Raw genomic sequence first — 14,116 nt, 5'->3', positions numbered from 1 at the left:
ACAAAGTTTGATGACCCACTTTGCAGTCAGTTGGAAGGTATTGATAGACTGAATAAGAAGGCGGATTTTAAAGTTGCAGAGGAAGATGTTGCTACTTGTTACTCGCGTGAAAATACAACTTATTTCTTACATTTACATTTCTCCTATATCTTTACTTTTGGTCTTAGTATTTCCATACTATACATTTAAATGAAGTTTACTTTTGACTTATATTTTTCATTAAAATTATATAGTATATACTGATATAAATCATCCTTTACTATTTGCATTTGGAAAAATATAAGACGAACATTATATTGGATTAATATTATAGATTTTTGCTTGATAATACGTTTCGAAAAATTGACTACATATGTCCATGGTGACTCAGTGGTGGAACGGGCTATTCATAAACATATTGTGTATATCCCATTCGATTTCACATTTCTGAAATTTTGTAACGAATATCGCGTTCTCTTATCTGGTATACGATTACGTACAATATGTTTCAAACATCTCAATCATCGTAATAAGAGTTCTGAGCTCAGTCTATTTACTTCAAAATTATTCATTCAATTCTTTCTACTCTACGGATGAGATTATTAGCAACGTTGACAATGTAAAAATTATTTTGCGTATCGCTTTCACCGATAAAATATGAAAGAAGATAACAAGGATACTTACAAAAATTTACAAACATTTATAATGTTTTCCTTTTCAAACCAAAATGGTTGAACAAAAGCTGTAAAAGCGTGCTAAAATGGGTCTAATCGCTCGTATTATAACAATTTTCAAAGCGCCAAGAGTTGAAAATTGCCTAGTTATTCGGTTACAAAATTGAATAAGGTTTCCCACAATGCTCTTCCTGCGTAGCATCATATAATTGACGCGTAGCTCCCTTTCGATCGTTGCCGCAATGAAAAAGGTAAGTAACTGTAGAATCAGAATGTGTTTGGTAATTGATAACTCGTATCGTAAGAATACGTCTTTTCTTCTCATCGACAATCCGGCGCCAACGGGGAGAAGGTCGTATCGTTTCAAGAAGTCCCATGCGGCTTCTGTAGTAGCATTCCAAGAAGCGGCACAAGGAAGAGGAAACGCCACCCGCGGATTGCCAGACTCTAAGAATTAAAGGAAGTTCTCGCTGGCTGGCAACGAGTTCGTGTCGCGCTCTCTGCGTATCTCGACGATGCTTGCCCAAGAGTAACTCAGCTGGCGAGTTATGGCTCGCTAAAGAAAATTGACTTGAACCACGGCCAGGATAATAAAAGCGCGTTGCTGCGAGGAAACGCGGGCGAGAAGAATGAAAGAAGTAATAGGACTCTTGCATCGCTCTCGCAGTGATACCGTGCACAAGAATTGAGATCGAAACAGAGAAATATCGATATCGATGGGTACCAATTAAAAGTTATTACATCCTTTAGATTATTGTGAAACGTCACTGAGATTATGATAACGATTAAACGGCCAATCGATATTAAGACTTAATATACGACGGATTATGCGATAGTATCGTGCTATATACTATAGTCAGTTATTACTATACGTTCGTTGCACGTGTTAACCTCCACTGTGATCTTTGAATTTTTATATTTCGATCTTACTTATGTTTCAATAAACGGAAGAGGCTTTCAACTTTTAAAGTATATCACGAATTAAATTTTCACCGTAATAACAGCACATATCTTTTAAACGAAAAAGTTAATAACGTCGAAGAATCCTCTGTTTTATCATTATTCAGTACTAAGTGAAGAACAGAAATATTATTGTTTGTATTATTGTTAATAATATTGCAATGGTATTATTAGATGGCGACAATATTAAAACCTAATTTATATAGAAATCATACATACTACTAATAATTCTTTCGTGTTTGCTTCACACTCGACACGTCTTTTAATGTCAGGAAAATAAGATAATATAACAGGATGAGTTAAATAGTACGATGATAATGTGCTCAGAAAAATTTAACTTTTTGTGGTTCTTCCCTATTCCTTTTATTTTTAGAACACGAAACATGTCCTTTTGCATTAAATCTTAATACGAAAAGAAGGAAGAAACGTATAAATGTATTATTGATTCAAAAAGTTTGATACTTCTGAGTAGCTTTTGCAAACAAGTTATTAATTATAAGTATCAGGTTTCGATAAAATATCCATTCAGATTCGAAAACGGTGGTAATATCACAATATCAAGTCTAGAGTAAACAATCTATGGTTTTAAATGGAAATATGATGTGCGTGAATATTTCGCGTTTGATAGGCTATAGTTATCGAAAAATACATCGCTACAAGAATAAAGTAAAAAATAAAAAGTATTTCTTCAAAGATAGAACGAAAGTATGATGACATTTCTCTATTTTAAAGAAATGAAATCTACTGTGCTTTGGAAAAATTCATCGTTGCACTGCCTCTATCTGTGATTATAACAAACTTTAGGTTGTTCCGAGTAAACAATTATCGATCGCGGGGACGATTATTCATGAAATACTATCGTTTGCGTTAGCTGTGAATATTCCAATGAATTTCCATATTATTAGCATATAGTTTCCTTCTATCAACAATTTTTATAAGTTTATGAGATATAAGTGTTCTACTTTGATTCTTGACAATTTATGATACTTTAGTAATTTCACGAATAAATAACAAAGTAAATTTATACATATTAAGCATCGTGTGAGAAGTGAAGATTTTCTTTGATTAACGATAAGCAATAACAATTAAATACAAGGAATGGAACAAAATATTATACAGAGGAGAAAATGAGAGAAATTAATTTTCGCAAATAAGATCATGAAAGTTATCTGCACGTAATAATAATTATGATCACAATAATTTTACAAAACACCCAGTCCACGATACTGTGCAAGACCATAATTTGCACATTAACACGTGTTATTGGTAATAGATTTATGCAACAACAGGATAATAAGCCGGTTTTCAATAAATAAACACGCGCAGACAAGGTCAGCTAATGAAACAGTATACACGCAGAATAGATTACATGAACAGTGAATTGTTATTTTATTTATAGTTGGTCAGTTCCGATTTTACATTTAACTGAATAGCTCGAATTGAATCACCGATATGTAAACCAGCGAACTGGAATTCTGGTAACTCGATGATAAACGGCTCTGTCCTGACTATTGAGACACGCACATTATTTTTTAACTGTCACGATCAGCAATGATGGATTGGAGGATTGTTGCGTGCGATATTCCTCCGAGCTCCGAAACGAAAATCCATCGAACGTTTCGCTTCAATGTGAAGAGCGGTTTTTGCATATCGCCGTAATTAAAACTGTCACTAATGGTAAATAACATTGATAAATGTAAAATCGAAACAGTTCATAAACCGTAATTAACTTTTAGCGTAACTTAATGATAATACCATTGAGAAGGATAGAATAACAGTAAAAATTCCTTCGTTCGCATAATATAATACAAAATACCTTTTTTGAGAAAGTATTTAAAATAATTGAATTGCATTGCTGTAAATTCTTGTTATTTCTCTAAATTGTTGTTTTATAGAGGTCGATGTTTTAGCTTTAAGCTTTCGTATACGTTTATAGTTTCTATCAAAGTAGTGTTATACGTATAGTATCGGCTATAAGCATTAGGATACTCGTGATGATATTTAGCATAAATTGAATACTCGTTATCTTATCATAGATCTGTTACATCATTTGCATCATACATGCTTCATAATCTTAAAGTATTCAAATTAAAGTAAAATTCACCAGAGTTGATTAATAAATATAAGGAATAGGATATTCTAATTCTTACGCCCGACAGTATACAAAAATTTGCATATTGTTAATATTTTTTATATTGAATGCAATTGTCCGTTGAAGTTTTTATCTCTGTTCTCCTATATCGTTAGCCACGCGTTCTTCATCAGGTACTAAAAATAATGTCGGATGTTATTCTATGATATCAACAACAGCAGAAAATCGAAGTGGTCAATTGAATGTAAAAGTATCAGAAGATTTACCAGAGATTATTTGCGAGATCTAAGGAACTAAGAAAATATTTTCAACGCGTACCGCTTTACTGTTGCTCAAATAATAAATGACCTACAAATCCGACCAGTGTTCGCGGTATAGCACCTTCAAGATAAGCTGAAAACCGCAGATGTTTCAACGATTTTTCCACTTCATTGGGACGAATAGGAATCGTGTATCCAATAGAAGAGCTTAAAAAAAGTGATGTAACATTGTTTTTACCTTATTCGGTGTGGTTGCTTGTTGCTGCGGCGAACAGCTGGTGCTGTGTATGGTCGGCTGGTTGGTCGTAGCCGGTACAATGCCTTGATGATTCAGGTGGCTCAGCTGATTGAGCTGCGTGAGTTGTTGCGGCTGCTGCACCGGATTCTGGGTAGTGGCTTGTAGCTGTTGATGATGCGTCTGATGCGCAGGGTGGGTCGTCTGATGATGCGTCGCGGGGAAGGTGGGCACCGTGAACGGGACGAACAGCATCGGGCTGCCGAGGATGTGCGCACCACCTCCACCCAATGCCCCCGTCTCCTCCCTACACCTTTTTTGTGCGTTTTTGGTTTTGGATAATTCTTTTACTCCATCAACCGTGTTTGTTACTTCGACGTGCTACTACGTTATACTCTTATTATATTGTACTTTTTTTTTATTTTGTCAAACACTGCCGACGACGACGACGAGCAGAGTAGAAGCGGATGTAGCGGTAGTAGTACAGGTAGAAGTAGTAATGGTAGTGGTTACTATTTGTAGTAGTTGTAGTAATAGTAGTACTAGGAGTAGTAGTGGTAGTAGTAGTAGAGTACTATACGTGTCGAAGTGAAGCTACAATGTATGTTTAGTAATTTATTATTACCTGCACTCCTGCCCCAGCCCCTGGTGCTGGGGGTGGGCGTAGGGGGCGGCTCGGACGGAGGTGGTGGACGCCACCCTCGCTACCCTCAGCGATAGGCCGCCCCGCTGACTGGTAAGCTGGACCGAAGCTGGCTGGTGATTGCTATGCACGCAGCAACAGGCACGGCAACCAATCGGTTGTTGTTGACTCGGAATAGCCTGGAAGTGATGAGTTAAGGGGCCCCTGGGCCCCGTGGAGGAGGGAGAACACGGGTACACCCCAACCAAGCAGCCCACCACTGCAGCCCCGGGGCCCGGTGCACTCGGTGCCAAGGCGCCTGTAGACGAGGCCACCCCAACCTCGCTGGCCCTTCTGCAACCACTGCACCACTGCACCCACCCTCCTTGCTGAGGGGTCTGATACGATCTACTAACGCCGATCGTTGACCCGGACTGGACCACTTCCACCTGGGTCTCTTTAAGTTCACGATCTCCTGCGGGTGGGATCTTGCTACTTTGCAGCTTCCTCGGGGTAACCAACTTCCACCGGTTTTTTAATTATCGTTAATCTTCGAGACACTCGGGAGCTTGCTTCGTTGCTGGATTACTCGTTAATAAAATCCTCAGCCGCTTCACTTCGACTTCGCCTATTTTTCACTACCTCACTTTTTTCGTATTACCTATTTGATCGACAAGATTTTCGCGGATAAAACGATTAAAGTTACCTAATGTTTTGGCTAGATGCGGTTATTTGTCAAATTATCCGTTATCGTTGTATAAATGTGTTCACACCGTCGAACTTCGTTGACACGTTGCTTACACAAAGTTAGAAATCGGTAAACGGATATATAATTACGAATCACTATAATCAGTCTTTATGTGTTCGAGCGCACTCTTCGAACGTCTTAAAATGTTACACAAGAAACAAACGCTTTACCGAAAACTTCTTTGATGCGTATCGAGAACTCTCGGCGTGGTCGATGCACACTCATAACCACGTGGTCGACTTGAGTAGCCTCGCACGTCGATCTTTCGGATTGCCGGCACAAATACAAATGGAGAACGAACGTTTCCTCCGCGACAGGTTTGGTCTCGGTAGAAGTTAACGGTGTTGTATTGCCAACAGAAACTTCCTGCAGTTGAGTAAAGTGGTGGAATGAGTCGCGGTATAAGCCGGTATCAAATATTAAAGACGCCGGGTTTGCCGGTTCAACAAGTATACAATTGATTGCTCTCTTGTTTCCCCCTCGAGATAACTGTATTTGTTGAAAAGCTGTATTTGCGCTCAGCTACTAGTAACGTTTCCTCATAAAGTCGGCGCACTATTAACCAACTTTTGTAAAAGTAAAAAGCCCAGCTGCTCGTTCAGCACTTCCACTGTAGATGAGTACGATGCTTCCGGCCCAGCGAATTCAAACTAGGAACACTGTTTCTTTTTTTTTTTTTTTTACATTCACCAGATATTACGCTCACGTACGGAACTATATAGAAAACGGAATCACGGAACGTTGTTTACCCGACGTTCTTTTTGAAACGCGTTTCTCGATGAAGAACACTACAACCGCGGCGGTACACCTCGAGGAAAAGTGTCATTAACGATTAAAATGGCATATCTACAATTCCTTTAGCCTTGGCTCTCTGGACCTTCGTCCGTTACACTGTTTATCTCGATCTTCCACGAATGTATCAATTGCGGAAGACGCTGCGCGTCATTGTCGCGTTCAGCGTCGTAGAAAGATGCAACAGAGATCGCGATCTCACTACCGGGATACCGAATCCTTATCTATCGAGATGTTCTTCTTTTTCTTCGTGTGAAACTTAATCAGGCAGCACGTCCTCGCGATTCTGTAAACGAGGACGAAGACACGGCGGGTGAAAAAAGAGGGAACCTAACCCGTAATGTTGGAAGGTCGCTCGCCGACTGACTAGCACTTCCGCTCAGGCTGTTGTGCGATTCAGAGTGGGGGATGCTTCGTTGGGTTGTTGTGTGTAGGGGCTGGTGGCGGTGGGTAGACTCGTTGGTTGGTTGGTCGGGGTGGTTGTGTGTGCTCGGCTCGTGCTGTGCGCGGGAAACCAGGGGGTTTCGAGCCTCTACAAGCGGCACGGCCCGGCAAAATAGCGACCAGTTTCACGTGGCTCGTACTACCTTGAGTTTAACTACTTTTCTCTGGAGCTTTACCGCATCGGTTGCGGAGAATCTTTCTTCTTGGCGTCGATATCTCTCGGCCGAAACGGAATTCCTCTGTTTTATCTTCTGTTTGCAGTGCATGTAGTTTGCTGGGTGTTCGTTCGTCGTATTTTCCTTATATCGTACCAACCAGCGTAATTTTATAGATACCACACGAGTATACCTTATTTATATCGTTTTTGCGTTATTTCTACTCCGTGAACTTCCTCATGACGGTTTAGCCGACAGATGGATCTAACCAAGCGTGGAACGAGTGACAAGATGGTACGTCGGAAGGGCTTACGCCGCAGTCAACATGGACAGAATCTCGGTAGCGTCGAATGATTATTTGGAAGAATTATACCGTCGATCAGATCACTGCGCTATTGTCGTTGGGATCTTTTCACTTTCTTTACTTGAATCACTCGAATCAAGAATAATTCTTTATATTTCGCTAAATTTTCGCGTCGCCTTCGATCACACGAAATGCACTAGCCAACATTCGGTTGCACAAATAGATCGTGCGATCTCTCCAATTCTCGCAATTACTTAGAATTCTAGCTTTTGTCAACTGTGACACACCGATATTGAAAGGAACTCGCAGCAGCCGTCAATTTTTAGATTTCGTCCGCAAGATTAATAACACGTTTGTTACAACGAATCCAAATACCTTACCATGCGTAAGGAAATCGAAGGATTCGTCAAATCTGTTTCTGTCAGATTCACGAGAAGCTTCGCGAAACCGATTTCCAGCGAGCGAAACATCCATCCGACGGGCAGCAACAGAATCTCGCGAATCATTCGTGGTCGCACGTGCTCGACCGGTTCTTCACTGTCAAACACCCGGGTAAACACTGAAATATGCACTCGGAAACACAATTCACAATAGTGGTTGCCCAGTGAAACACAAACAGCTGAATCGACACTCGCGCCGTTGGAACGGTCTTCCCTCGTTGAAAAGATCCTGCTGGATCAAGATCACGCCGAAGAACGACGTAAAAACGAATTGGTCCGTGAAACGTACCTCTTTGTACGCGTGCGTCGTCGTGTGGCTTGTTGTGTTTACGTATCGCGGCTGTATTGGTGGTTGTGGTCGGCGCGAGGACGTAGACGAGAGAGCGCGTCTTTGACACGAGGGATCGAGGCGTACGGGCGAGAGCGTAGGGGGGAAAAATGGACTAACACAGAACGTGGAAGCGAGAGGAGGATGCTGCCTAGTGGCCTAGTGCGTAGCGAGCTATGGATTTGGTGGAGCGCTGTGACCTGCACGTAGGTAGGTAGCGTGGAGACAAGAACCGTGTATCGCAATGTATCGCGGTGGTGGCGACGACGGCGGCGGCAGCGGCGGCGGTGGTAACTGGAGGGGTGGTCCGTCGGGCTGGTGGGGCGTGTGGGTGGTAGGTGGAGGGAGCCTGGTTCGTTCCTTCGTTCCCTCGAGGTGGTGGAAGAGAGGGTAGATCGGACGTTTGGGAGACCGAGGGCGCGCAAAGCGCCCTAGCTCGGGCCTTGGAAACGGCTGTTCGTGTTACTGCTCTTGGTATTGTTTCACCTGCACCGCTTTTTAATTATCAATTTTATCGTCCTTTGCAACCCCCTATTTTTTTATCTTTCGTTCCCTCTGATTTTCACCTACCGAAATTCCTAGAGGTTATCTGTTGTTGGTTAATAACTCGATAAGTTTCGATAAGTTTGTGTCAACGATTTGTGAAAACCAGAGGAATATTTGATATGTATCTGATGATGGTTTTGTTCTTTTTCTTGTGAATCAAGTTCTCAGTGGAAAATATATGAAAATCGAGTATGTATATACTTATGGTTATTAAACGTTTACAACTTTGTACGATTAGTGATTCCGTTTTGATAGAAATCGACGAACATACTTTCGTTAGCTTTCTTTCGAAACTTTTTATTGTGAAAGAGAGATTTGTATGGAGTTAGAAATGTATCGAATAAACGTAGACGTTGAAAATGAACGCATGTATTTAAGTTAAAATGAATTGACATATTTTGTGTTCGGATCGAATATTCTCTTGTCATCTCATTCGCAATAAATGCTGCCCCTATTTCTTTATTCGCAGCGAAGTTACATAACTTCCAGTTACATTCAGATTTCTAGCAACGCTTCCATCACGTCAAGTCTATCGATATATTTACGTAATACATCATAACTCATCCATGTTTTATAAAGTGTCGCCAACATACGCAACAATAGGATTTATATACAATGTGATTTGCAGTAAAATATGCATAGTATGTGTTCAACGCTAACAAAGAAGAATGAATGTCACGTTATGCTCAATATTCTTTATTATCGGTTTGCAACAGTGTGTTGAGATGCTCGCGAACTTCATCCGCATTTCGATATTTATTTATAAAATAAATCTCGTAGCATTTCGTTGCGACTATTCTTTTCATTTTTAATTATATAGGAGCGAAAATCTACTCTGTTGACGAGTATTAAAGAACTGAGCAAATGTTTATGTTAAAACATCAATAACGAGTGATGAGCGATTTGGGAAATGTACAAGTGATGAATAAATGGTGTTACGTGGAAATTTGATTGCGCGTGGTAAAATAGTACGCGCGTTTGTAGGTATTGTGCGTGTGAGATCTACAAAAATACAGTATGATTGAAAAACAAGAGACTTCTATGTAAATCATTGAAAGAACGAATCGAAGAGAAAGTATTTTGAAGGAATTGAGATTATTTTGAGAATAAGAGTTGCTCGTATTATCGTGTTATTTCTATCTCATTATTTAAATATATATAACTACTGGAATACCTTTTAATATTTACTCGCAGTTCAAATTAAATGTTTCTCACTGCTCTCATTTTTTAGTTATTTTATTTAAAACCTTTTATTTCATTCGTACCATGCGCGCCTTCTAACTTAAAATATTTTAAATAAAGTAAAATTTGTCCGCGTTTTTCAATAAATGTAATGAACTGTGCGTCTATTTATGGCGAATTTTAGAATAAATCCCAAGATTTTATGGCAAAATTATTTCTAGAAAATGTTATACGATACAGGTTAGTGAAAAATTAATTGCCTCCATCGCGTTCTAATTCTGAAGTTTATAGAAATTTAAAATTCCGAACCTTTCACGTGAAATGTAAAAAAAGAGGAAGGATCTTTTACTCTTCGGCGAGACGGGGCAAATTAATTTGTTCTTTCCCGTCTTCGTTAGTTGACTACGAGGCGGGAATAACCAAAGACCTGCGGTTAGCGAGGCATCGATCGGCACCCGTCATTTTTGTCCACTTTGTCACGTGTGTTAATTAAAAATTGCTCGCGGTCATTGTCGTGGAAGAAATCACGCACGTCCCTGTAATTAAATCCTCGATGAATTCTCGTCAATCGACCGTCAAGCAATCATCGACGCCCAACCATTCACTGGCACGCATACACACCCTGTGATTTGAACATTTCGTATTTTCAATCGCAGAGCAGTTCGAATTTATTAATTATGCCTCACATCGGTCATTGTTAAATTGGTGCTTTCAGAACCACGGCAATTAACTTGTATTAACAATGATATGCGTTAGGCGAAATAGAATTTTGTCCCGATTTTATTTGTTCCTCTGTTTAATAGAGGTACCGCTCAGTCAGAACATATATATTATCGTTAAAATAGTAGAATATAGTTTTGCTACATCGTACACTTGCGATTATTTCTAATTAGTCCCGGATGAATTTTACGATTTTGTCTAATTAAGATTGAGTTCCAGTATTTTTTGTATTCAAAGTATTTTGTTATTTTATAACAATCAAATTTTATAACACCAATCGTGTTAGTAATTTCAGATATATATGTTTGTTATATTATATTTATTATGTTTGACGATACTTACGTGTTATCTTTGAGTTCTTACTATTGATATAACTTTGAGAAAAATCAATTTCCTTGAATTATTGTTACGTGTTAATAGATTTGAGAACTTTAAAGTTACTTTGCTCGAATGAAACTCAAATTCTTATATTCGTATAAATAAAAATTCTTGTACATGTATGATAAGTTCATTTAAACAGAAAATATTTTAACTAATGCGATTAAATTCCAACTTGAATATTATCTTGCAGGATACGCTCTATGTATCACATAATAACACAATTAATCGATAAAATATCTCTGATTCAGTAGCTTTCAATATTAACCATTGTATAGTTTAGTTACTATTGTATTTAACGTAAATTTCTAAATTATTCACGTTATCCATAAACCAAGAATTTCTCTTCTCAAAGCTTTAAATGCTTCATGATCACAATAACGCGCTTTACAACTAGCGAAACTCATAATGCCCTATAATCTTGTATGTATCTCGAACATTTAACACAAAATTACGCTACAGTTCATAGCATATATTCTGACACTTTGATAGTAACATTACAGAAATGTTCTAATAATGACAATTTAATAAAACTAATGTTTTACACTTCCTTATAGAATTATTAAGTTATTATTGGTTTGTATCATTTTGAAATAAAAAATAAAATCATTGCAGAATCTTCTTACATATAAAAATCCTACGTTACAAATGTTTATTGTCTAGAGGTCTTGTAGAGAAAACGTGTGTTTCTATCATAGTTCTCAACAAAATGTTTGAGAAATATTACGCGCCATAATATTAACATATTAAATATATAATAATATTACTTGTCTTAATAATTATATTCAACTGCCACGTAGGTTTGTCAATTGATTAACCATTTTGAAGACGCTTACATTTTCAGACCTAACAGGATATTTTCATTTCCAATCATATCATATTAAAATCCTTCTATTTTAATCACAATAATAAACCAATACTGAAATCAAAAAATACACAAAAATGTATTTATACGTCTTTCTCGTATGATCTTCGCTAAATTTCATAATCGAACTACACCTGCTTAAATTAATCAAACGTTCAAATATTCGTGAGCATGTAATACTCAAAGTCTCTGAGGAATCGAATACTCCTCCCTTTTCTCCTTAGAAATTAAAGAAACTCTCGAACAGCAAAAAGAGGAAGAAGGGCCTGATATTTAGCTGGTTTCCACGTCTTTGCGTTTCGACGAGTCATCGATATTTGCCGCAGGACAAAGTGCGAGCAGCAAGCACGACCTGCACTTTGCGTCCGGTAAATTTCGTATTTTCACGGCTAATGACTGAGGAACGAGACGGTAATGTATTCTATGCGGAACATCTACTATGCGCTTCCCATTAGCATTTGTAATGCGCACCTACCCCTAGCTCTGGCCCGCGAGCGTTGACGCTCCGCGCAAACCCATCAGCGGTGCCATTTATAGCGGTGTGTTCCGTGTTCCCCTGCCCAGAGAAAAGAGTTTACTACTCGTTGCTGGGGAATATGTTAATAGGACGCGGCGAGCACGCGGCCGCGTTATACCGCGAGCCGTTCGAGGATCACGGCTTCCCCGGGTTTCGAGTATTTTTCACCGGTTGCCATCGAAAAGCTACGGCAAACCGTAGAAAATAGACGCGCCATTAAGAACCTTTCACACGTCACTCGAACGACGTGCGTCGTTACCGTCGTTTGTCGCTGCTCTCTGCAGTTTCTCTCTGCCGTTCAAATTCTGTAACGATTCTTATTTATTCCTATTGAGACGGGAAAATGTACGATTGCCAACGTGATTGTTCCTTACCAGCTCTTACTCATCGGCATATTGTCATCTCGGTTACGTTTGACGGATTATTCTTGCTGTTTCCTTAGCTGTTACGTGGTTAAATTTCAACCGTTAAAAATGATAAAGTGACGAAGCAGTGAAGTCGTAGTGAAAATGGTAAATCGTGTAAATTCACATGTTTAGCGATATGATTAGAGAAATGGAACCTAGGTTTTATCTGTTAAGTGTTACGATGTGTATTATACTTTTAGGCATTTTACATACGTTGTGGTAATTGTAATATATGTAATAAAATGTGATTGTAATATAATACATGTGTCTTAATATAATGATTGCGGTATATGGAATGAAATAAAAGTTTAAGTTGGGATAAACTGAAAAGATTCTGAAAGATTCTGAGGGATACTATTTATAGTTCGAAGTATTAGTTTGGATAATTCCAAAGTTCTGAGTTCACACATCTAACCGTTCACATCAGAATTTGGTACCTTAATTAAGCAATTTAGGAGAAGTATCGTTAAGTTGATGAATTTATGATACGAGCAAGTTGCTAATATCTGGCGAAATCGCCAGCTTTTTAGAGGATCTATTTCCTTTTAGAACGTTTATAATTAATTCCTGCAAGTACAAAGAAGTACTTAAGTAGTTAATACGCCGCCATCAACTTCTCTACGAAGAATATTCTTCATTCGGAGAAGAATATCTGCTTCGCCTTCAATCTCCGTTCTGGTCTGCTCAATCCCTTTGATTCAGAAATAAAAGAACACCTTATCATCATCACTTCTCTATCTATCACACGTACTATCTTCGACTTTTTTCCTTGCAGAAAAATTTTATAAAAATGCCAAAATAATATAACGAACAAAATAGAATGGTCGAAATAATCAGGGCAAAACAGTCTTGTCGATTTACTTAAAACCATCAAATCCGATAAATATTTTGTTTCTTATTTCTTCCATTCTGGTCAATTGAACGTCAATGGCTTGTACGCCGAAGCTGCTTTAATCTCGGTGAAAAACGCTTGTTCGAGGCCAAAATGTCCACTGAGACTCGAAAACAGGTTAAATCCGTAGAGGTGATGACTGCGAAGGCGGTGAACGCAATAACGGATAAGCGGGGCCATCGGACAGTTTGCGAGCACCTCTGCTCCTGATGGGCCGGACGATGGAGAGACAGGGATATAGGGAGTCGGTATATTTATAATGACCCTATATGTATGCAAATGGCTGCATATCGTACAGACCTATCCCACTCGTACTCGTACGTGACAGAGGGTTCGGTCCACGTGTCCTTCCTCCTCCTGTTCTGTCTACCCCTCTTCTCCTCCTACCCCCTCTTTCTCTCTCTTTCTACATGTCTGGCTCTTTCTCATCCCTCAATGTGACTCTTGGATCCCACAAGTCTGTCCATACACACGCGTGTATCGGGGTGAGCGAATAACGAGTTATCGTTGCGCCGCGAGGGGAGAGCAAAATGCATCGATTGCGCGTAAACGCGAGTTGACGCGATTTCCAGGCGA

At 39.1% G+C, this 14,116-nt stretch overlaps 1 protein-coding gene across 6 annotated transcripts in view; it reads right to left on the bottom strand.

The window, feature by feature from the left end:
• The window catches only part of LOC122571105 (nucleolysin TIAR), a 582,639-nt gene extending 575,900 nt beyond the window's left edge, over positions 1 to 6,739 (bottom strand). For 5 of the 6 annotated variants that reach the window (XM_043734405.1, XM_043734425.1, XM_043734455.1 and 2 more), the window contains exons 1-2: positions 4,826 to 6,739; positions 4,204 to 4,513 (exon numbers count right to left, since the gene is read on the bottom strand). In XM_043734405.1, coding sequence (XP_043590340.1) covers positions 4,204 to 4,455 — 252 coding nt within the window. In that variant the 5' untranslated portion in view covers positions 4,456 to 4,513; positions 4,826 to 6,739. Of the gene's footprint in view, positions 1 to 4,203; positions 4,609 to 4,825 lie in introns of those variants that run through there. The other variant, XM_043734415.1, reaches the window with a different exon arrangement.
• Positions 6,740 to 14,116: the final 7,377 nt, after the last annotated feature.

Source organism: Bombus pyrosoma, linkage group LG1, assembly GCF_014825855.1.
Source record: "Bombus pyrosoma isolate SC7728 linkage group LG1, ASM1482585v1, whole genome shotgun sequence".
NCBI classification, from domain to species: Eukaryota; Metazoa; Arthropoda; class Insecta; order Hymenoptera; family Apidae; genus Bombus; species Bombus pyrosoma.
The sequence above is the reverse complement of the archived record's forward strand: the minus strand, read 5'-3'. Positions and strand labels throughout refer to the sequence as shown.